Source organism: Pygoscelis adeliae, unplaced genomic scaffold, assembly GCF_000699105.1.
Source record: "Pygoscelis adeliae isolate BGI_AS28 unplaced genomic scaffold, ASM69910v1 Scaffold1, whole genome shotgun sequence".
NCBI lineage: Eukaryota > Metazoa > Chordata > Aves > Sphenisciformes > Spheniscidae > Pygoscelis > Pygoscelis adeliae.
Window position 1 is genome coordinate 4,908,936 of NW_008824051.1, and position 21,435 is coordinate 4,930,370.

Below are 21,435 nucleotides of genomic sequence, written 5' to 3' on the forward strand. Positions count from 1 at the left end.
TAAAGATTTTTTTTTTTCTTTGAGACGGGGAATAAAAAAAATGAAGTCTGATTGTTTGTCCTTTCTTCTTGTGCTTTCAAAATGTACTTTTGTTTGGTATTTGAAAATCTCTTTGACCTTCCTTTGAAGTCACTGAGTGGTATTGACAGAATCCTTGTGTAAAGGGCATCTCCCTTGATTATAGAGTTTCAGTTGGAGTATCACTGAGCTGCTAGAAATCTGTCTCATAAGCCTGCTGTATATTCTTTAAGATAGAAATTTGACAGTGGTACTGTTGGGTTTTTTTTGGTCTTTGCCTTTTTTTTCCCCCCGTTGAATTAAGGTTTAGCAGATGAAGAGCTTTTTTAGCTGTCTAGACAAGTAACCGCCAAGAGACTGCTTTTTCTGTAACAGTGACCTACTTGCTTATTCTGTAAAACTAATCTCTTTTGACAGTGACTCCAGAAATTTTCCTTCCTAGATTGCTTGAGCACAGCTGCAGCATTTAATTTAAAGAAACACTTTTATGTTGAAAAGAGCTTTGCACATGCTGAAAACACGCTAGTAGCTCCTCTTCTTATGAAACTGAAAACATTTATACTTAACACGAACAATTTTTCCCCTGAAATGATTATTCCATATTAAGATAATGACTTGAAAGACTCTCCATTGAATATGAATGAACAACTCTGCGACTTCTTTCTTTTTTTTTTCCTCCTTGCTTAAATAATGAAAGGAAACATCCAACAAACGCAATATCAGGAAAAACAAAACTGGTGCAGAAGTGGTGGTATCTAATGTCAGTCTTTGTCTGCTTGTCTTATTTCTCAGGCCAGGAACAGTATCTTCTGTTTGTCTGGCACCCAGCGCAAATGGATCCAACCTGATGACGAGTCCCGGATGCTGTCATAAGATACTATGACAGTATCCTGACTATGTAAAGTTGACTGCTGTGATACATTGACCACATAGTTGCCATCACTTTTAAAATAGGTGTAAAAATGTATGATAAAATGTCTAGATTAACAAAAGAAATTGCTTTTATGTAAAGATTGAGAGACCAATAAGTAATTCTAATTATATCCTGTCTGTGAATGCCCAGCTATGAAGTGTGTAAGTTTTGGAAGAACAGTAATACAGAAAAGGAGGAGTAATGGTAAATGAAGGCAGTAGATGTAGACTCCCACCGGATTTTTGTCATATCAAAAGGCAATCAGTAAGGCTTAAAAATTACAGATGTGACTGAATCCCAAACTTCAGAACAAGAGCAGGAAAGGAAATTCAGTGGAACTTGTGCATGTAACTTTTAAAGAAACTGCATCTTAACTGTCTGAAACAAAATGGCAAGTTCTTATTGGAGTCACTTTTCACTGTCTGATCTTTTTTGCCTTTGAGCTGTGAATCCAAAATAGTTCAGGTTTTCCAGGTTTATCAGAAGTGGGCTTTCAAAACGCATGTAATCTGAACTTCATGAAATTTGTTGTACGAGAGAATGAACCACATCTGTGGCTGACAGGAGCTATAGGAGAACACTTGAAGTGACAGGAGCTGTGATGGCTTGCTGAGGATCAGGCCCCTCGGGTACTGCCTAGGAGCCTCTTCAGGGTATTGAGTGCTTCTGCCTGAGCTTGAATGCAAGGGCTGCAATTCAGCATTTGATTGCAATCCTTAGGAAGCGTTATGAGAAGAATTCCTCTTTGAGAGCATCTCTCTTAATTCTCATTGGAATAGGAAGTAAATGAATCCCTGTAGGAATCGGGGCAGAGGAGGGGGTGGGAATGACTGAGAAATAAGTTTGTCTGAGGTGCCACAGAAGTGGAGCAAAAGGTACGCCCGCACATTTCCTGCGGTGGTGAGTGGATAAGATGATTTGCAAATACAAAACTAAGGCACTAGAGCTGAAAGCTCTACATTGCCTGTTTGCTTCCCCTTGGGCTGCGACGGTGCCTCACTTCTCCCTTTGGGGGTGGACTTTTAAAGGGCTGTATCTGCTTTTCAGAGGTGGTGGTTTAATTTCAGAAGTAAGGAGTGGTACAGCACCTTCCTAAGGGAAAGGTAGAAATGCCTTGGGTGAGGGCAAGGGTTAGGTGCGCACACTGCACCTGAGTAATAACAGGTGTTCAAGGGAAAGATGATGGACAGATATTTTTGTTTTGGTATGTGCCCAAGCTACATAGGGATGTAATAGTCAACTGGCTTTTTACCTTTCCAGAACGTCCCATAGCTGATAATGAACGGATGCTGGATATTTTGCAGCGCTTTGGGATGCAGAGAAGTGAGGTTCGTTTCTTTCTTCGGCATGAACGCTCTCCCTGCCGGGAAGCAGGTAGGTATTGATCTCGGCTGGTTTGTTTGTCTAAGTTTCATTTCATTCCTCAAGGTTAAGGAAACGGCTTGCGTATGTTATTTATTAATGTTGATAGTCAGTATGGTGTTGCAGCCCTTTTTGGTCTGACCGTTATTTTCTTATGAATAGAGAATGCTAGCAACAGAAAACTTGTTCATTTTAGTAAAGACTTCATCCTCCCTTGCCAAATCTGGGGACATTAAATCCAAACTGAAACTTTAGCAGGTTTTCTAGAGCTGGTCATCACCACAGCATCCGAGGGCATCCTGTGTTAAATATAGTAGCCACAGCTGAATAGCTAGAGATCTGTGATTAGTCTATTCTTTTAAATCTAGTAACCAAACTGTTGTCCAGTAATGTAATTTATTATTTAGGCTTAGGATGTTTCACCTGGATAATACTTTACCAGGGTGATAAACTTAGCATACTTGGCAAAAGATAGAGTTCTTTGTTTCTCCCACAACCTACACACTTGTATTAGTTTCAGGAATAGAATTAAATGACCTGCCTAGTCAAATTCTCTGAGAATGTAATATCTATGCATTGTAAATCTAAATGTGAAACCTATAAAAAAAATGACTTTTTGCTTTTCAAGGTTTTTCCTGTGCATCCCATATTAATCTCTTCAGTAGAATATTTTTACCTTTAAATGAGTCTACTGGATTCTTCTTCCTTCCCTTTTTCTGTTTTCATCCTTGGTAATCTTCCTCGGTATTGGAAATACTGCATTTGTGTTAAGTGGCATTGTACCCAGCACATGTTAAAATGGCTAAATGTATCATGATGTTTGAAATGTGTAATGATGAGAGAATGAGTACATGAAAAGTTAAAGCTGTGCCATCTCTATCTGCTAAGGATCTTACAGGGAGTTTAGTTGTCAGGATGTAACTTTTCAAGTCCAGGGTGCTCGTAGTATAAGGATTATTGGCATTTTATTGGCCACAGCATTGCTAAGCACTATGCTTGAGGAAGCGCAAATGAATAGTTAGGAGCTCTGCAGTTAGTCTTGCAGGAATATGCTCTTGAAATAGGTACTGAGTGGGCAAGAGGCTAACAGAGATGGCTTCATCCTGTAGTACATGTATATCCTACAGGGAAATGAGTGAGCTGGGTACTTGGCATTTGAACACCATTTGTACTTAATTTGATGGAAACATTAAAGTAGGATTCTAGTTAAGTAGCATCTTTACTGTCACAGTGACTGCCAGGAAGAAAAAATTTTGTGCTTTTAAACTTTGTTATGTGCAAATAATCAGCTGCAGATTAAGTGGTGTATCTTTCACGATAGGTGACTAACCCCTAACTATTGTTGTATTCTCTGTGAGACAGTTGACAAAGGTACACCAGAACATCTAGATGCTGGTTTTAAGACATTGTGGTCTAAATGCTTCTCTGTGAATTAACCAGATATTCTTGTGTCATTTGCAGAGGAGAACATGGTTTTGTAACTATTCATCTGTAACGCAGACTTACTAGGGGTCTGTTGACTGCGGGAGAAATATTGAAATAGCCTACTGTTGGTTAAGCTTTTTTGTTTGTCTGCTTTTAAACAGTCTTATATCTTAAAATAGATGTTGACATTCAACAGCAGCCTCTTCATAAAAGTTAAGTTTATCTTAGTGGTAAGAGCATGGGAAGCACAGATGTTCAGATGCTAAACCAAAATGATTGTACTGTTTCTCCTTTTGTATTGAATGCTATGTCTAAAGGGATAAGAAAAATTCTAAAATACCTTACCATCTTTGACTATCCTGTATTTCTATCTAGGGACTGGACAAAGGTCTCAAGATCCAGCCTTAAAAAGAAATGGTGTGAAAGTGCCTGGTGATCGAAGAATAGAGAATGGGGTAAGTGCTTGATGCAATGGCCAGTATACTGAAAATGGAGGCTTCCCTTCTTTCGAGATACTGGTGCAAATCCTGCCCTGGAAACTAAGAGACTATTCTGGAGAGATTTCTAATGACTGCTCTAAAACAGACACAAAGCCTCTAACAATTACCAACCTTGATTTCAGTTCTTAAGATGTCTCTGAGATCCGTTGGCTGCCATATCTGTGTTTGCTGCTCTGAGATCACCCGTACAAATTCAGTATACTTTCCCTTTTCTACTCCCATTGAAAATTTTCTCTTGTTTTCCTTCAGTTCATTGATTATTTTCACGTTCGGTTTTGTGTCAGAGATCCCTTAGTTCCAGATTTCAAGCTGAGACCAGTTAGTGTTTCAGCATTTAATCCATTGTCTGTCATTGCTCCAGAAGATATAATGATGGATATAAGATTGAATTTAGATTCAGGAAGCATGTGAACAGGTAACTAATGTAATAATAGCACTACCTTTGAGGGTGGTGGGTTTTTTTTCCCCCCACTATATTTAAACTTTCCATTTTCTTCAACTTACGTTGAAGTGCTTTGAATTGCAACAATACACCTACGACCGCAGATCCATCCTGCCATGTGCTGAGCATTCTGGTCTCAGTCAGTCAAAGCTGATTCATGCTGAGCCTAATTATAAAAGCCTCTGAAATGCCTCTTTTAAATGCTGCTGGGATTTTGCTAGAAATATTAATGTTTCAAGAGATGTCAGCTTATGTGTGTTGCTGGATTGGGCTATGCATGTGTATGAGCTTGAAACTATTCTTTTACCATGGAAATACTCCATTTCTTTCTGATTATTTTATTGGATACTCAGTTGTTGTTATTCTTTTAAAGACCTTTAGCAAACTTTTCTGCAGTAGTTCTATTAAATTGCACACCAGCCAAATTAAAAATTCTAGACTTAGCATGCTTTGGATTTTCTTTGACAGGTCAGTGCTCCAAGGATGGATATGACACTGGCTGAACTGCAGGAAATGGCATCACGCCAGCAGCAACAAATTGAGGCTCAACAGCAAATGCTGGCTAACAAGGTGAGTTTGGAATGAGATTGTTTACAGACAGGAACAAAGTTAGTAAGAGTCACATGAGGTGGAGGGCGGGTTGGGGATTTAGGTTTTTTTTTCACCTCTTGTAAACAGAGGGCTCCCTTTCTTTGGCTACCTCTTTTTAAATTTGAAAGTCAACCTATGCAAATATCCAGTAGTAAAACATTAAAATAATGCCAGTGATAGACGTGACCATATAGCTTACTAAAAGGACAGAGCATATAACGTTAATATATTGTCATTCATCCTGGTGGCTCTGCCAGCCCTATTTGCGCTCTGTGTAGTGACCATCCATTCATCGGTTTGATCACTGAAGAGCGCTTTTGTTTCTGGATATAATGCTGTCCTGTAATGATATCTTGCTTTCTCCTGATAGAGTTCAATGTGCCTGGTTTCCTGGGGCAGCTGTCTGGAAAAGATGGCATGTATGTGATAAAAGTAACTAGGGGAGTGATTTATAAAATGCTCGCTGAACAATAACAGAAAAACTAATGAAAGCACACAGGGTGCTTCTGAATCATTTAGGGGAAAAAATACTCCAAATGCATCTGCAGAATGGTGGCATGGATTTCATATTTGACTTAAATGTTGTTGGTACACGCTACTCTTGAAAATACCATGGAAAATGCTGCTTTTGGCAGAGAATCGTTAAATGCGAGCCCATCCTGAAGAGCGCTTGGCTCTCTGGGTGGATGAGTTCCCATGCCTTTCAGAACGTGCTCTACAGGGGAAGGCTCTGGGGCTCTTGTCTTGCTACTCTTCCTCTATCAGAAGCCCTGCCTCCCTCTCCTTTTGAGATCGGCTGGGTTTTTCCCCCTCCCTGTGTATGTTCAGCATCTTGTTCGGTTCCCTTGGCTTTCAATAATCGTATCTCAGGGAAGTGCTTCAAACCATGGCTTTCTAATGGTTCTGCAGCACCTGCAAAGTGGTACTATGGCCTGTCAAAATAGCCAATAAAACTTTATTTCTATTTTATGCTAAGAACTGTTATGAAGAAGGTGCAACTATGAATGTAAGAAATCAGTCAATCAACCAAGTGATTAGAGTTTTCACTTGAAGTTTAGCAACACAGTTAATACCTATTCTGCCCTGATTAATTTGCCAAGGCAGAATGTTGCCCTTTTCTCAGTTCCAGCTGAGATGTGTTAAATATAAAAGAGAAGCCCAAACTTCCATAACTTTTTCTGTTTCACTCACAGGTGATGGTAATAGACCTTGGTCTTATAAATAACACTGTAGTCACCATATATATGAAACCAAAAATAGGAACATAATATATATTTACTGGAAAGGGAGGTGTACAAGACTTTAAAAAAAAAAAAAAATTATGAGTTTGAGTCTGGATAGTTACCCATCAGGTAGGTGTCTGCTGCCTGTGGTTTGAAGAAGAGTAGCCTTGTGGGTGTCCCACCGGGAGGAGTTTTCATTTAATGTGCCTCTCTGGAACAAACCTGCTTTCCTAGACACCCTTTCAAAGAGAGGCTTTCCATTGTGTCTTTTCTGCCTTCTGAAATCAGATGCAATATTAAAAATAGATTCTGAGGGGGAAAAACGCACTTTCTTTTTAGACACAAGCTGTAATATCTATTTTTTTGACATTTTCCTGCGTGGGATTGACTCTAAACTAGCACATACACAGTAGGTGCCTGGTTTTCTCTGGAAGGCAAGCTCACTTTTTGCTCTTACTTTTTTATTCAAAGTGCATGAGAGTCCCTGTTTCTAAATACGACTGGTGATTCTGTTTGGTGGTGTTTGTTTTTGTTTTTTTTTTTTGAGGAAGTGTTGAGTTCTAATGTTAGTAAGCAGTGGTAGTCTTGGATATGGGTGCTTGGGAAAGTCTTAGTAGTTCTCCTAGCACTGGAACAACCTATCATCTCCAGAACTGGAAGCCATGTGTAATGGCCAGTGATTTAAAGGAAATCTCTGTAGGTGATCTAGTGGTTTCTTTTGGCTCTAAACTGTAGACATCTGTATAGAGAAACTGATAGTGCACCATTTTACTCTTATAGAGGCTTTCCATTGTGTCTTTTCTGCCTTCTGAAATCAGATGCAATATTAAAAATAGATTCTGAGGGGGAAAAACGCACTTTCTTTTTAGACACAAGCTGTAATATCTATTTTTTTGACATTTTCCTGCGTGGGATTGACTCTAAACTAGCACATACACAGTAGGTGCCTGGTTTTCTCCGGAAGGCAAGCTCACTTTTTGCTCTTACTTTTTTATTCAAAGTGCGTGAGAGTCCCTGTTTCTAAATACGACTGGTGATTCTGTTTGGTGTTTTGTTTTGTTTTTTTTTTTGAGGAAGTGTTGAGTTCTAATGTTAGTAAGCAGTGGTAGTCTTGGATATGGGTGCTTGGGAAAGTCTTAGTAGTTCTCCTAGCACTGGAACAACCTATCATCTCCAGAACTGGAAGCCATGTGTAATGGCCAGTGATTTAAAGGAAATCTCTGTAGGTGATCTAGTGGTTTCTTTTGGCTCTAAACTGTAGACATCTGTATAGAGAAACTGATAGTGCACCATTTTACTCTTATATTCTTGGAGAGGCAAAAGGATCCTCTCCACTGAGATGATGTCTGTTGTACAAATGGGGGCCAGGTCACTGTGAAGGTTTTCTCATGTCTTGAATTATCCCGTGTTGTGACAGTGGTGATCGTTACCAGGAAATGGTAAATTTTCAGAGCTTTGGTGTGCAGTGATCCCCCATCTCAAGTCGGTTCCAGCAGAACTAGTAAAAGTATGAAGAGTGAAAATGATCAATAATTTATGGAATACCTTCTGTATAAAGAATGTCTAATATTCTCTAGCATGACTTATAATTGTTTAAAATGTGACATGATAAAGATCTGTAAAGTATGAGCGGCATGGAGAAGGTAGAGAGGAAATAATCATTAGCTCTTGCAGCTCAAGAGCCAAGTAGCGATGAAGTGAAATTGGCAAATGTCATGGAACATGAATGCTAAAATTCTTCTTAGGCTTCAAAGGGTCTTGAGCAATTTCATGGAAGAAAAATTTACCAAGGGCTGTTAGACATGGATGCCACTTCTGTTTCAGTAGGTTCTTGTACTACAGAATGATTGTACCTGGAGGATTGTATTGAGACAGAATCAGTACGTGTTTGCTCTGTTCTCTCAGACTTCCCTTGACACTCTGGGAAGTCAGGATACCAGGCTAAAGCTGATCTGAGCTGCTGTGGTGATTGTTTTTAAGTTTTGAAACTGTTTCTGTCAGTACCTTACCGTAAGTTAATTTTTAAAATAAATAAATAAATAAAATTTTTCCTTGTCTTGACTGCAGGAACAGCGCCTGAAATTCCTGAAACAGCAAGATCAGCGACAGCAACAGCAAGCTGCTGAACAGGAAAAACTGAAGCGATTAAAGGAAATTGCTGAGAATCAGGAAGCCAAACTTAAGAAAGTGAGAGCACTGAAAGGCCATGTGGAGCAAAAAAGACTCAGCAATGGGAAATTAGGTGAGTTGCTGCTTGGGGAAAGTAGCCTGTGATTTTTCATAAAGTGTGGTTCTTGGAACTCTAAAATTTCTGGTGATTTCAGTAATTCAGAGGAGGTATTTACAGTGTTCCAGGAAACGTTAATCTTAAATTCACATCTTGTATTTACCAAGAAAACCAAGAATGACCTAGAACAAAGTATATTTTCTTACTGTATTTTAAAATATCCCATAAGGGCACCCTGTGTTTTGAGCCTAGCATATCTGCTCTTTAATTACAGTGTAGGTTTTCCACTTACTTAAATACCTTTGTGTACCACAGTAACTTTTTCCATCCTTGATGTTAATACTCCACACATTTAGAGCGTTACTTTCTTGGCCTATAACAAAGCTTGGCCTGATACCCATGTTGCCTCTTATGCAAGAGGTAACTTAATGGCCAAAGTGGCCGAGTATTTTCTTTTTAATTACAGAAATCTGAGTAGTGTCTGGCTTGCTACAGTACTACTTGGGTGCTTGCAGTTCAGCGTGTTGATGCAACATTAAATACTTATTTCAGACTTCATATCAACACACATGCTTCTGCCTACATTTTCATTCTCCCTCTATACATATTGTACAGAACTTGTCATTTCCAGCTGGACTCAAAGGAAAATGTATTGTTTTTTTAAGGTAAAATATAAATATATTGTATTATTGGGAAACATTGTGCTTTACAGGTAAAGCAAAAGTGTTTTTCTAGGGGGAGAATGCATTTTCTCTTTGAGTTCTGTTGCACAAAATAAACATCAGTTTAAAGGGGTGGAAGGATGGTAGAGTAATACAAGATCTTGGAACATGTGTATCTGTTTCCTTGCACCTTCCCCAGCAGGTCTGATCTTGGTACTTGCTTGAACTCCTACTGATCCCTTAAACTTTGTTCTGTAATGCAACAGTTTTGGCAGTGGGAGCAGCTGATGACAGCCGTTTGTAGTAGACCCTAAAAAGCCCTCTGAGTCTTTGTTTAATATAACAGCTCAAGTGTTTTGTTATTGAGTTCCTACGACCTAAATTCAGAGTTTTAAATATCATAAACATGCCTTGTGGTTGAGTGAGTGTCTTCCTGCGGAATTCAGCATTAAGTGAATTTAGGCTTCTACAGATGAAATTCAGCCTGGTAATGTGGTTTTGTTTGTTTCCATACTTCAGAAAGTAAAAAGTGTTCTTTTTCCCTCCCCATTAGTGCTCTAAGTAGACCAAATTTACATAATCTTGCTAGTCTGTTTGCTTTTACAAATGCTTCGAGGAAGAGCTGGTTTGACAGGGACCGTGAGTTTGCGGCCGCCAGCCGCAGCCGCTGTGCAGCACTGCTCCGGAGGCTGGCAGGGCGCTCTCTGTCCCCTTAACCGCCGCCTTGGAAGCAGCCCACGCTCGTCTGTTTCTCAGGGCAGCTATTGTGCTCTCTCGTCCTCTCCAGTGGAGGAGATTGAACAGATGAACAGCCTGTTCCAGCAAAAGCAGCGCGAGCTGGTGCTGGCGGTGTCAAAGGTAGAGGAACTCACCAGGCAACTGGAGATGCTGAAGAATGGCCGAATTGATGGTTACCACGACAACCAGTCAGCTGTAGCTGAGCTTGACCGCCTGTACAAGGAGCTGCAGGTAATGGAAAGCCAGCTCGTGACCCACAACTCTAAAGGCTAGAAGTTAGTTGGGTTGTTTCTTACCTCATCGGAAAGAAATCCCATTGCTCCTGTTCCTGACAGAGCTGTGTGGCTGCCTGCATGCTGAGGATGGAGGGTTAGTTGTACTGGGTTCAAGGTAAACAGGGGGAGGAGCACGCAGTGTACATACCTTTCCTTTCTGCAAAATTTGGAGACTAACCAACATTTTCTCCGAAGAAAATAATCTGAGTTTGCCAGCATGACTTGACTTTTTAGAAGGCTTTTCTCTTTTGTAACTGTTTCCTGTCCCCCATCCTGAAAGTTAATTTGTTTTGATTTTTGTTGTTTTCCCCTCCTCCCCCCCTTGTGAATTTATTCAGTTGAGGAACAAACTGAACCAGGAGCAGAATGCCAAGCTGCAGCAACAGAGGGAGTGTTTGAACAAACGCAACTCGGAGGTGGCAGTCATGGATAAGCGTGTTAATGAGCTGCGAGAGCGCCTGTGGAAGAAAAAGGCAGCTCTGCAACAGAAAGAGAATGTACCAGTAAGTGTGGGATATTTAGTAACAAAAAAAATTAATTTCATTTGTGGCCCATACAGTCTGAAGTAAAAACTTGCTTGTGGGGGGAGGCTGTTCAGATGCTAGACTTGTTTTTATCCATACGTGGTGGAAGTCTTTTATTATTAAAGTACTTTTCATGGTACATTGGCATTAACCTACTTACTCTTTATGGACAAGAACTCTTCTTATGCTGTCGTGGATTTTCTTTTAGATAATTTTTTTTTTTTGCTATTACTACCTCATGTTTATATCTCTCAAAGCTTTTTTTAAAAAAAGCATTTTTAATATTGGAGTATCATTTTCTACTTGTTTTATCCTTTTTGACTTCTATTTCAAACTCTGATGGATAGATACTGCAGCATAACATTCTTTAAATGTTCTTATTTCTTTCTTCCCCCAAAGGTTTCTTCAGATGGGAATTTACCCCAGCCAGTGGCTTCTGCTCCAAGTCGAGTGGCAGCAGTAGGTCCTTATATCCAGTCCTCTACTATGCCACGTATTGCTTCCAGACCTGAACTTTTGGTGAAACCAGCATTTTCAGATGGGACACAAGCTTTGCAGGTACCTGATGGTCCACTAAAAACACAAACTCTGCCCAACATGAGAGCTGGGAGCAGTTCACAAGCTAAAGCTCCTGCAGGTAATAGCTTATGATTAATACTTCTTCTTCAGAAATGTTTTGTTTTCTCATCTACCAGTTCTGTCTTTTTTTTTTTTAAAGCAAAGTATTATTTGAGATGTCAGTCTTACTACTTGCAATTTTCCTGCCCCAGTGAATATATTTTATAAGCACTGAGGTTATACGATTCAATGTGTGATAAATTAAGTAATCCTCTTAGTGAGCAATTTGAGTTGTTATACAGCGTAGAACTTAAGAGGATTTTTGTGTAAACTAGTGATTGATTGATTTAAAAATACTTCTAAAAACTGTACAGCAGTGTTTGTTTGAGTTTCTAGAGGCAGTTTTAGGACATAGATAACAGCCTGGTGCCTGCACTTAAAAACTAGCAAAGCCAAGTTTTCTGATCATGCATTTTGGAAATGACACATGTAAAGGATTAACCAACTTTACAAGAAATATTATAAAGGAGGCAGTTGATTGTAGCGCAGAAATAGCAATAAACTTGCTGACATGTTGATGGTGTAGGAATATGGAGAGACATAAGTCCAACACCTGACATGAGGCTTGGCCTCTCCTGCTTGGAGTGTTAATGGAGATTTGCCTGGCTTCTCTCTGTGGCTTTCTCCTACAAGATACAGTTCAGCTCTGTGAGAGTAGAAGTCTGGAGAAACCGAGTTGCAAATCTCTCTTCTGTGTTATCTTGGGAGGAGAAGACAACTCGCTTGTCAGGTGGGATATAAGAGAAACTCTGATCTTCCCAAAAGAAGGAAAATGGAGGCTGAGCTTGTAGACTAGTTCTGTTTATGTTTTATCTCCCTCCCTCCATGTCCAGTTCTGGCAGATATTATTAAAGTAGCCATGACACAAAACCAGTCCAAGTGTCTCTTGCTGTACTGGAGAATGGGGAACTGTTTCACTTCATCTGGTTTGCAGATCCTAAAACTGCTGGAGTGAAATTTTAACTGTAGTCCATACAAAATTTGAATTTTTGCTATAGGAATGTGTGGTGGTGTGCTATTTGAACTGAAACATCACTCCTTATTTTTTAGCATTTGGGCAAAACAACTGGTTTCCTAGAGAGATGTATCCAATACTTTGTCAGAATGAAACTTTTCTCCTGCTGCTTATCATTACTATTTGAATTTGATATCACTTATTGTACTAGATAATTTAGAATTTAGTAGAGAGAATTTGGTGAAATATTTAAACAAATAGCCAGTTACAAGCATTTTCTTAATTATTTTTGAAGCAGACTGCATGTCTACTCCAGTGAATGTAAAGATCAGCTTTAATGCAGTGCCTATATGCACATTGAACATACAGATGACTTTTCTGCTGTTTTGGATATCACTGGCAGGATCTATGCTTTAAAGCATCATGTTTTTCTTTGCACTATATGTCCTTCTCATCCTTTCTTACCATCCTGTCACTTTTAACTTACTGTAAATATCCAAGGAAAGTTTCTTACTAACTGGAAAGACGGCAGTCTGGAGAAGTTTCTTGTCTGAATGCTGTAAGTGCAGACGTGTGCTAGGACAAATAGTTTTGCTGCTGCTTTGATAGTTGTTTCTGAGCTTGGTTTTGCATTCTCTTTTTAAAACAAACAAATGAGCAAAAATCCAAAGTGATAGGATTTATAGCAGTTAACCTGTGTATGATACTTGTACACTGTCTAGACCTGACTCTTACAAAAAACCTGCCTGTAATAAATAAGTCGATAAAAACATTATTTTAGCTTAATCTGTTCCACTTGTTCTCTCCTAGGTTCTGTGGTCCCCAGTGCAAAACCTTCCCCATCTGCCACTGACTGGAGTAGCTCAAATGCAGACAATCATATTAGTCAAGGATCAGGCTTGACTTCAGGAAAAGGAATTGTGACTAGTGAAGGACAAGGTATGTTCTCATGTGCTTGGCTAATCTTAAAATACACAGGATCTAGTTAATGATATATGTCTCTTCTGAATACTTCAGTAAATATGTAGAATTTATTTGAGAGCACAAAAAAAAATCAAAGAATATTGCCATATAAGCTTTAGTATGGTGTTGCAGGGATTTTCTTTTTTAAAAAAAACCACCCTCATTTCAGGTGGTGAAGCATACTAATGCCCTCATACATGCTCCTGTACAATTTGCAAGATACAGCATTTGGCAGGCCCTCGGGCCCTTAGCGCAGGGGTAGGTTGGATACAAAAAGCATCCCTTGCATACACTGTCTTGAATATTGCACAGAACAGGACTCTTATTCCTACAATTGTGTTCTCCTTTTAAAAAGTCTTCCTCTCTCTCTAACAACAGCTGAAGGAGAAACTTTTTTACGAGACAAAGAGAAGAAAGTGCGTCCGTTCTCAATGTTTGATTCTGTGGACCAGTCTGCTGGGCTGGGCACACTGAGAAAGAACCAGAGCAGCGAAGATCTCCTGCGAGAAGCACAGGTATGCAGAAAACTCAAGCTACTGCATTCCATCTGACAGGGATTACTACACAGTTTTTCAAATATTGCTGTCAGGAAGCTCTTTGAAAAATACTTAGGTCTTCTTTTAAAAGACTACTTCTAAGGAAAGTCTTTTAGGCTTTTAATGGCAGTTAGTAACTCAAAATCATTCCCTACAGTCACTGTGGTGAAAATCTACATTTTGACTGAATACATAAAAATGGCTGTGTTACTTGTACTAGTGTGTATGTGTATATTTTTCTTCTTACCCAAAGATTATATGCACAGAGGTATTTGCATGGGGTTTTTAAAATCATTTACACACTTGTTTCACTGTTTAATGCAGCAGTGTCCTTCAGATGTTTGATTGCAGCAAGGCTTCCCACCTAAATCTTGGCACAAGGGCATGATTTCATCAGGTAGGGGTGAAGTAACATAGAAGAACTGGGGATGACAAGTGCTCCGTTGGAAAACAAGCGTCTTGCCTACAGATGCTACTAAGTGCCTCTGCTATCTCTAGAGAAATTACTGTGCCCTGCCATTGCTTGATGTTTTAAACATAGCTGCTACAGAAAGAATTTAAGAGAATGGGTTCAAAGTATAAACACCTATGATGATAAAATGTTTTCAAAAAGTCTCTTTGTGTTTCCAGTGACGTTGTAAACAGTATTGCAGCAACAATAGAAATGCTAGATACTGCGTTGTTCTTTGAGGATCTTCGGTCCTTCACAGCAGAATTCCTAAAACATATTTTGCTGTCTAATCTTAATTAACTTTTTTGTCTTTCAGACAGCCAATAAAAATGTAACAAAGGTACCACCACCTGTCCCCACTAAACCAAAACAGATAAACTTGCCTTACTTTGGTCAAGCCAGTCATCTGCAACCTTCTGATACTAAGCTGGATGGAAACCTGCAGAAGCTGGTTGTAACTATGGGGAACAAACAAAAACAAGTGGCACAGCAGCCTTCCCATCCTTCTCAGCAGATACAGCAAAGAATTTCTGTACCTCCTGCGGGTCCTTCCTCTAGCCAGGACCAAATTCTTCCCTCCTCCAAACAGGAGAGTCCCCCAGCAGCAGCCGTGAGACCTTTTACCCCTCAGCCGTCCAAAGAGACTTCACTTCCACCATTTCGAAAGCCCCAAACTGTGGCTGCAAGTTCAATTTATAGCATGTACACGCAACAGCAGACTCCTGGGAAGAACTTCCAGCAGGCAGTGCAGAGTGCTTTGACAAGGGCACAGACCAGAGGACCACACTTCCCAAGTGGTAAGCATATCTTCTGTCTTCATAAACCTCAGATAGATGTACTTTCCACCTGGTCTGCGGGTACAAAGCTGTTCCTCGGGTGAATTAAGCAGGTTAGTGCAGCTGTAAGAATCTTAGGTGGATCTGGCATGTTATATATCAGCGTTAACAAAGTGCAGGATATCTATCTTGCATTTGCAAGATAACTAATCATAGTAAACCTGGTTACCAGGTTAATTCTGTTTAGTTGATCATATTATTCTGTTTCTTTGCCCTAGGTAGGTGAATCAGGTTTCGTGTTAGTCTTAGGTTTGTTGGTCAAATATTCACCCTTGTTTTTCCACACCCCTCTCTGAACTGTTCTGCAGTGTATGGCAAGCCTGTGATGGCAGGAGCTGGTATACAGAATCAGCTGCAGCAGGCAGAGAACATCTACTCGAACCTCCAAGGCAAGCCAGGCAGTCCGGAGCCTGAGATGGAAACAACAGCCTCTGCTCATGAGAATCACGAAACAGAGCGAATACCCCGTCCCCTTAGCCCAACCAAATTGCTGCCTTTCTTATCCAACCCGTACCGCAACCAGAGTGATGCTGACTTGGAAGCACTACGGAAAAAGTTGTCTAATGCACCCAGACCACTGAAGAAACGTAGCTCCATTACTGAGCCAGAAGGACCTAACGGCCCCAATATTCAGAAGCTGTTGTATCAGAGGACCACTCTGGCTGCAATGGAGACTATCTCAGCTCCATCACATCCCTCCAAACAGACGGCATCAGCTGCCAGTCCTGAAAGCCCAGCAGAAATCCCAAATCCTTATCTAAGTGCAGAATCAGAAAAAGAAACAGCTGCTTCTGTGCCAGAACCGGCTATTGCTGAGGAAGCAGAAAACACACCAGCAGATCAGAGCGAAGCTGTTCTTCCCTCCGTAGCTTTGGACACTGTACCTGAGGGTATATCAGATGGTGATGAACTCACGCAGCCGAAAACGGAAGAACCAAGCCTAGAGGCTTCACTGCCACTGGAGGTATACATGGAAGAATATCCTCCATACCCACCACCTCCCTATCCATCAGGGGAACCAGAGAGTTTAGGAGAGGACTCATTCAATATGAGGCCTCCTGAAGTTACTGGACAGTTTTCCTTGCCTCCTGTAAGTATTAGTTAGCCTACAACTTGGGTGCCCTATCAATAAGTCGTCTCAAGCTTTGCCATAAATCCTGTGCGTTTTATTGTAGAGCTTAAGCAGATGTGGGAGAAGAGTCACACAAATAGGCTAGAAGTCTCTCTGTGGGTATCTGTTCTATTTGTGTGATGCTCTTACCTCCAGAGTGAATGACAGTAATGAAAAGTCTCTGTTGTCTCTAGAATTAATGACATGATGAAAAGTTTCAAATGGAATTTGATACACAAATACTAAAACTCTTCTGGGCTGTAAAGAACATTCCTTATAAAAGTCTGCCTACTACATCCAAACTATACTTCTTAAGAGAAATTAAAGTTCTTTTTTTTGAGGCACAGATACAGCATTTCCCACTATTGCTGGTATGAGGTGGAAACCAATTATCGTAATCCTGGATTGCATTTGTTTATCTGAAAGTTCCTTGCTTGAACAACGTGGAGAAACAGACTCCTTTAGTTTCTGTTTTAAAAACTCATTTGTACACATCAACTGCTTGCACTTCCTCTACTGAAATGTTTTCTGAATTTTTCTTTGGAACCCGATTTAACATCAGTCAGTTCTCAAGCTGCATCAAAATGGAGTCTCTTTGGGCTAAGGCTAAGCAGCATTTTACCATCTTGTTTGTTTTGGAAGTTTGTATCTGTGTGTGGTGCGGTGTTATCTTGCTGTTGTAGAACAGAAATGCTTACTGCTCTCAGTTCCTCGAAGAGCTGCTTTTAAAACCTGTCATGAATAGAATTTTAATAACTTGATACACGAAAGTGGGTTTTTCCACCATCACTTCAGTGCAGAGCAGTTAAAAGCTTTAAATGTGTTTTTTTAGCCTTCTAATTTCTTCATGGAATAGTCATTGCAGGTTTTCATGCTTTTGAGACTTTGTCCTTGCTCCCTTTTACAAGGCAACTTGAGTGGTAGGGTTTCCTAAATTGTAAGAACTCGTTTCTGGTTGGTTTTGTAATAATTCTGTGATGATGAGAAGAAACTGGCCCAACTTCTTGATTTCATATTTAAATACTTGGGTTGTGCTGACAGGCTCTTTCTTTAAAAAGCCTGTACTTTTTGATATTATGTATAAATCAACAGGCAAAAGAGTATTTTCTGGGAATCTCTTCTTATATATCTTATCTTCACATGTTTGCTCTTGCAAAACATGAGTCATTTCTGTTCATCTTTGCCTGGACATCTGTCAGAAATTTACATACCCTTATGAATAGTGTTTATTGCTGCTGCACAGCCAGCTGGGGAGAGCGCTGAGCTAATGTGTGCGTATTCTCTAAAGGAAAGAGTACAAACTCAGCTATAGAAATACTTGGTTTCCAGTATCACTGGGAGCATCTAAAGCGTTTTTTACACTTGGTTCTCTATTCTTTCCAAAACCATTTTCCATAACTATTTCTGTTCCTGTTAAGCTCTGCTAAACTCAGGAAAGTGTTAGGAACTTAACATTGGTGCTTAAAAAGTAGCATACTTCGTGGAGTCTTTTAAGGTTCTTGGTTCGTGTAACAGCTTTGAGAGCTAATGCTGAAATGGTCTGCATACAAAAAATTTGCATTTTTTTCCTGATCTTCAGGGATTTAGGAGTTTTATGATTTTGATGATGTGTTTGATCAAGGTGAGTTCTGTATCTGAGTAGAATAGTGACCTTGCCTAGAGATGAAGGCAGAGATCTTTCATAACATGCCTAACCTACTATATTCATAATGTGTTGGGGAATTGGTAGAAAGTAGTCTAAATTTCATATTAAACACTGCCTTAAGTTGGTAATTTCTGCTGTCATTCCCAAATAAGCAATTCTGTATTCTTGTTCTTCCCAGGAATAAAATTCCTGTAACTTGTGTTACCTTTTCACAGGGGAAGAGGACGAACTTGCGTAAAACTGGCTCTGAGAGAATTGGGCATGGAATGAGAGTGAAATTCAATCCTCTCGCGTTGCTTCTGGATTCCTCTTTGGAGGGGGAGTTTGACCTTGTGCAGAGAATAATTTATGAGGTACAAAAGCTAACTTGTAAGAGAAGGAATAGCAATCCTGACTCAAGCTGGGAAGCCACAGCTTTTATGGACTGGGGAAGCTAAAATAATAGTGCACAACCTAGATCTGCTCTTGGGGAGATAAGTCCTAACAGGACATGGCCACTTGAAGGCTGATTTTAACACTGTTAAATCCACACTGGGTATTTAGCATCAAGACTGTAAATTTGCAGGACAACTTCTTCCTCATTTCTTCTTTAGTGTTTCATCCCCTATCTGGCATGTTATCAGATAATTTGATAAGCAAAATCCATGTGAATTTTTCTTATAGTTAAATAGGCAAATATGAGAAATTTGGTATAAAGGCTTTTACTAAGTTATCAAGATACTATTTCTCTGAACCACTCTAGGTTCTCGCTATTAAAAGGAGGCTGCAAGCTTATATGTGAGTCTTCTTGCGAGATTGGTTACTGCTGTAGTTTTCTGCCTGTTGCTCATGTCCTTCATAGAAATACGGCGCAAAATCATATTTCAGAATAAGACAACTGCTTTTTATCTGTGAAAAGATGTTTATTGTAGAGATTCTCACCGGAATGTGAATGGCTCCTTTTCTGGCTGAATAGGTTGAAGATCCTAGCATGCCCAACGATGAAGGGATTACTGCACTGCACAACGCTGTGTGTGCTGGACACACGGAAATTGTGAAGTTCCTGGTGCAATTTGGCGTGAATGTGAATGCTGCAGATAGTGATGGATGGTAAGGCTTTCTTTAAGTGGTACCTTACAGGTGCTCTCTGCAAGAGAGCTGCAGCTTGGGGGCTGCTACTGGTCCCTCACAAGGTCCCTCAGTTTGCTGCTATGGAGCTGGTAATGACTTTTCCGCAACAGAGCAACAGCAGTTCTCTGTGGGACATCATACGAGAATGCGCAGAGGAGAAAATAGGCAAATTATACTAATATTCCCTATATGAAAAAAGTGTGTCTGAGGCTCAGTAGGGTGAATAACGCTGTCAGGAAATTGCTCTATTTCTTTGAGATATTGAAGACAGCTTATGCATTATGAGCCATTTGCTGAAATTCCCAGTGTCCTCTCTGTGTGATAACCTATAGCTTACACGTGCTCTGGGCAGTATCTAGCCCTGCAAACTCTCCTCAGTTCTTTGTCCAGTATTCAGACAACTTCAAAACAAAGCAGAAAACCACAACCTACAAACTGGGCTTGTAACTGATAATGGGTTACAAATCCTTCTTACAGGTAGCTAGGGAGCTTATTTACAAAACTCTAGGGGGGGGGCAGTGATTTTACTATTATTTCTGCCTATAACAAAAGCGTCTAAGGTCCAAGACTGAATAAAGATGCTTGTTGTCCCTCAACCTCAGTAGTTATCCCAATTAACTGCACTTGTCACCAAGTCAGGTCTTGAAGTAATTGTCTAGATTGTAAGAGTCATGATGTCAGGAGGATTTCTGAGGGTTTTTTTTATTATTGATTTATTTTTTAATTTTTATTGCCCTAATGAATGTTCTTAAAACGTTAACTGAGTATAAAAGGGTAGCATAAATAAAGATCCGTATGGAAACCCCGCTTTATGGCTCAAGCAGCTCTTGGTAACAACTCCTGTTATCTGTGAAAAGCAATTGCTCCTGACATCCTGGGTTAAGTGCTTCTGGTCTGAAGCCTTCAGTGGTACAGTACTGATTACTGGAGGTCATGCACAAAAGTGGTTTCCCCCCAGGAGTCTGTAAGCACTGCTATGAGCAATAAAAGTAATGTGTCATCTTTTTCTTCTTGGCTTGCAGGACCCCGTTACACTGTGCAGCATCTTGCAATAACGTGCAGGTATGCAAGTTCCTGGTGGAGTCAGGTGCAGCTGTATTTGCGATGACCTACAGTGACATGCAGACGGCTGCAGACAAGTGTGAGGAAATGGAGGAAGGCTATACACAGTGCTCCCAGTTCTTATATGGTAAGTGATGACAACTGAGTTCTGGAGCATGCTAGGGACTCACCTGGCATTTTTCAGTATGTTTTTGGATGAGGAGTGGTAAGTTGTACACTTAAGTTGTGTGCCCATGCCTCGGGTTCCTCTTGGAAAGAGAGAGGTTTTAGCCAGCTTCTTTTCACAGAATGAGGTCCATCGAGACTAACTTCATGATACTCAACCTGTAGAGAAGATCTGAGTAACAAAAGGTTTGAAATGAGTTAAGTGTGCGCATGGACAAATACATTAGTGTGAGGTGACAATCAGGTGAATCTTACCACAGAAGGTTTTTCTTTTTTTTTTTAACGTAAAAACAAAAGCGGTATGGATATCTCAGTAGGCAGTTCATATCTGCTACCTGGTGTCTTTAAATGAGGAATATTTCCTAATGTGCGCTTTAGAACCAAGAAAGGTATTGCCAAGTTTCTGCCTTAATGCAGGTTACTAAGCACTGAATTTGACTTTATCTTTCTGGCCTTTTTCTTCTCTTGCATTTAAAAAGAAATCCCATATTAAATTTAGATTTTATTCAAATAGTAAGACTATGGGGAAACTATCTTTTAACCGAGAGAATAAATTCCCCCTAGGGTGTGATGAGTATTAGTCAATGAGGTTTTAAATTACTTTTCTGTATTTTTTTTGTATGTAGTTCTCATGCCCTAGGCACCTACTAGCTGGAGTGTCATCTATCTGTAAGAGGTTAGAGTAATAGCAGTGTAATGCAGTGTAAAAAGCTGTAATACAGCCTTTCTGTTTTTGTGGAACATGCGAGATCTGAGTTTCCATAAGCTGCTCAGCCAGCATATTTCAAAACGATCTGTCCAGCTGTCCTCACTAAGCTTGAAAACTATCTCTTGGTGCCAAATATATAGTTTTCCCTATAAAGGGAGGAAGCCTATTTAACTAGTGTCAAAATCTATGGGCTAAGCAAAATTCGATTTAGTCTTATATCCAGACTCCAATGGTGGTCATCAACAGCAGATGCCTGAGGAAGATTGTAGGACTAAACTAAAAATAATAATACTTATCCAATATTTCTTACTGGTTTTAACTCTGATATGAGTTCAGAGATGGTATCTTTGTGTTGAATAGGTCTTGAAATTTCT

General features: G+C 39.9%; 1 protein-coding gene across 1 annotated transcript in view; it reads left to right on the plus strand.

Annotated features, from left to right (window-relative positions):
* The window catches only part of TP53BP2 (tumor protein p53 binding protein 2), a 29,530-nt gene that overhangs the window by 2,418 nt on the left and 5,677 nt on the right, over positions 1-21,435 (plus strand). The window contains exons 2-15 of the mRNA XM_009333663.1: positions 2,192-2,305; positions 4,094-4,173; positions 5,129-5,230; positions 8,542-8,716; positions 10,151-10,332; positions 10,715-10,879; positions 11,300-11,537; positions 13,284-13,412; positions 13,815-13,951; positions 14,740-15,220; positions 15,568-16,349; positions 18,231-18,368; positions 18,971-19,104; positions 20,148-20,314. Coding sequence (XP_009331938.1) covers positions 2,218-2,305; positions 4,094-4,173; positions 5,129-5,230; positions 8,542-8,716; positions 10,151-10,332; positions 10,715-10,879; positions 11,300-11,537; positions 13,284-13,412; positions 13,815-13,951; positions 14,740-15,220; positions 15,568-16,349; positions 18,231-18,368; positions 18,971-19,104; positions 20,148-20,314 — 2,998 coding nt within the window. The 5' untranslated portion in view covers positions 2,192-2,217. The remainder of the gene's footprint in view (positions 1-2,191; positions 2,306-4,093; positions 4,174-5,128; positions 5,231-8,541; positions 8,717-10,150; positions 10,333-10,714; positions 10,880-11,299; positions 11,538-13,283; positions 13,413-13,814; positions 13,952-14,739; positions 15,221-15,567; positions 16,350-18,230; positions 18,369-18,970; positions 19,105-20,147; positions 20,315-21,435) is intronic.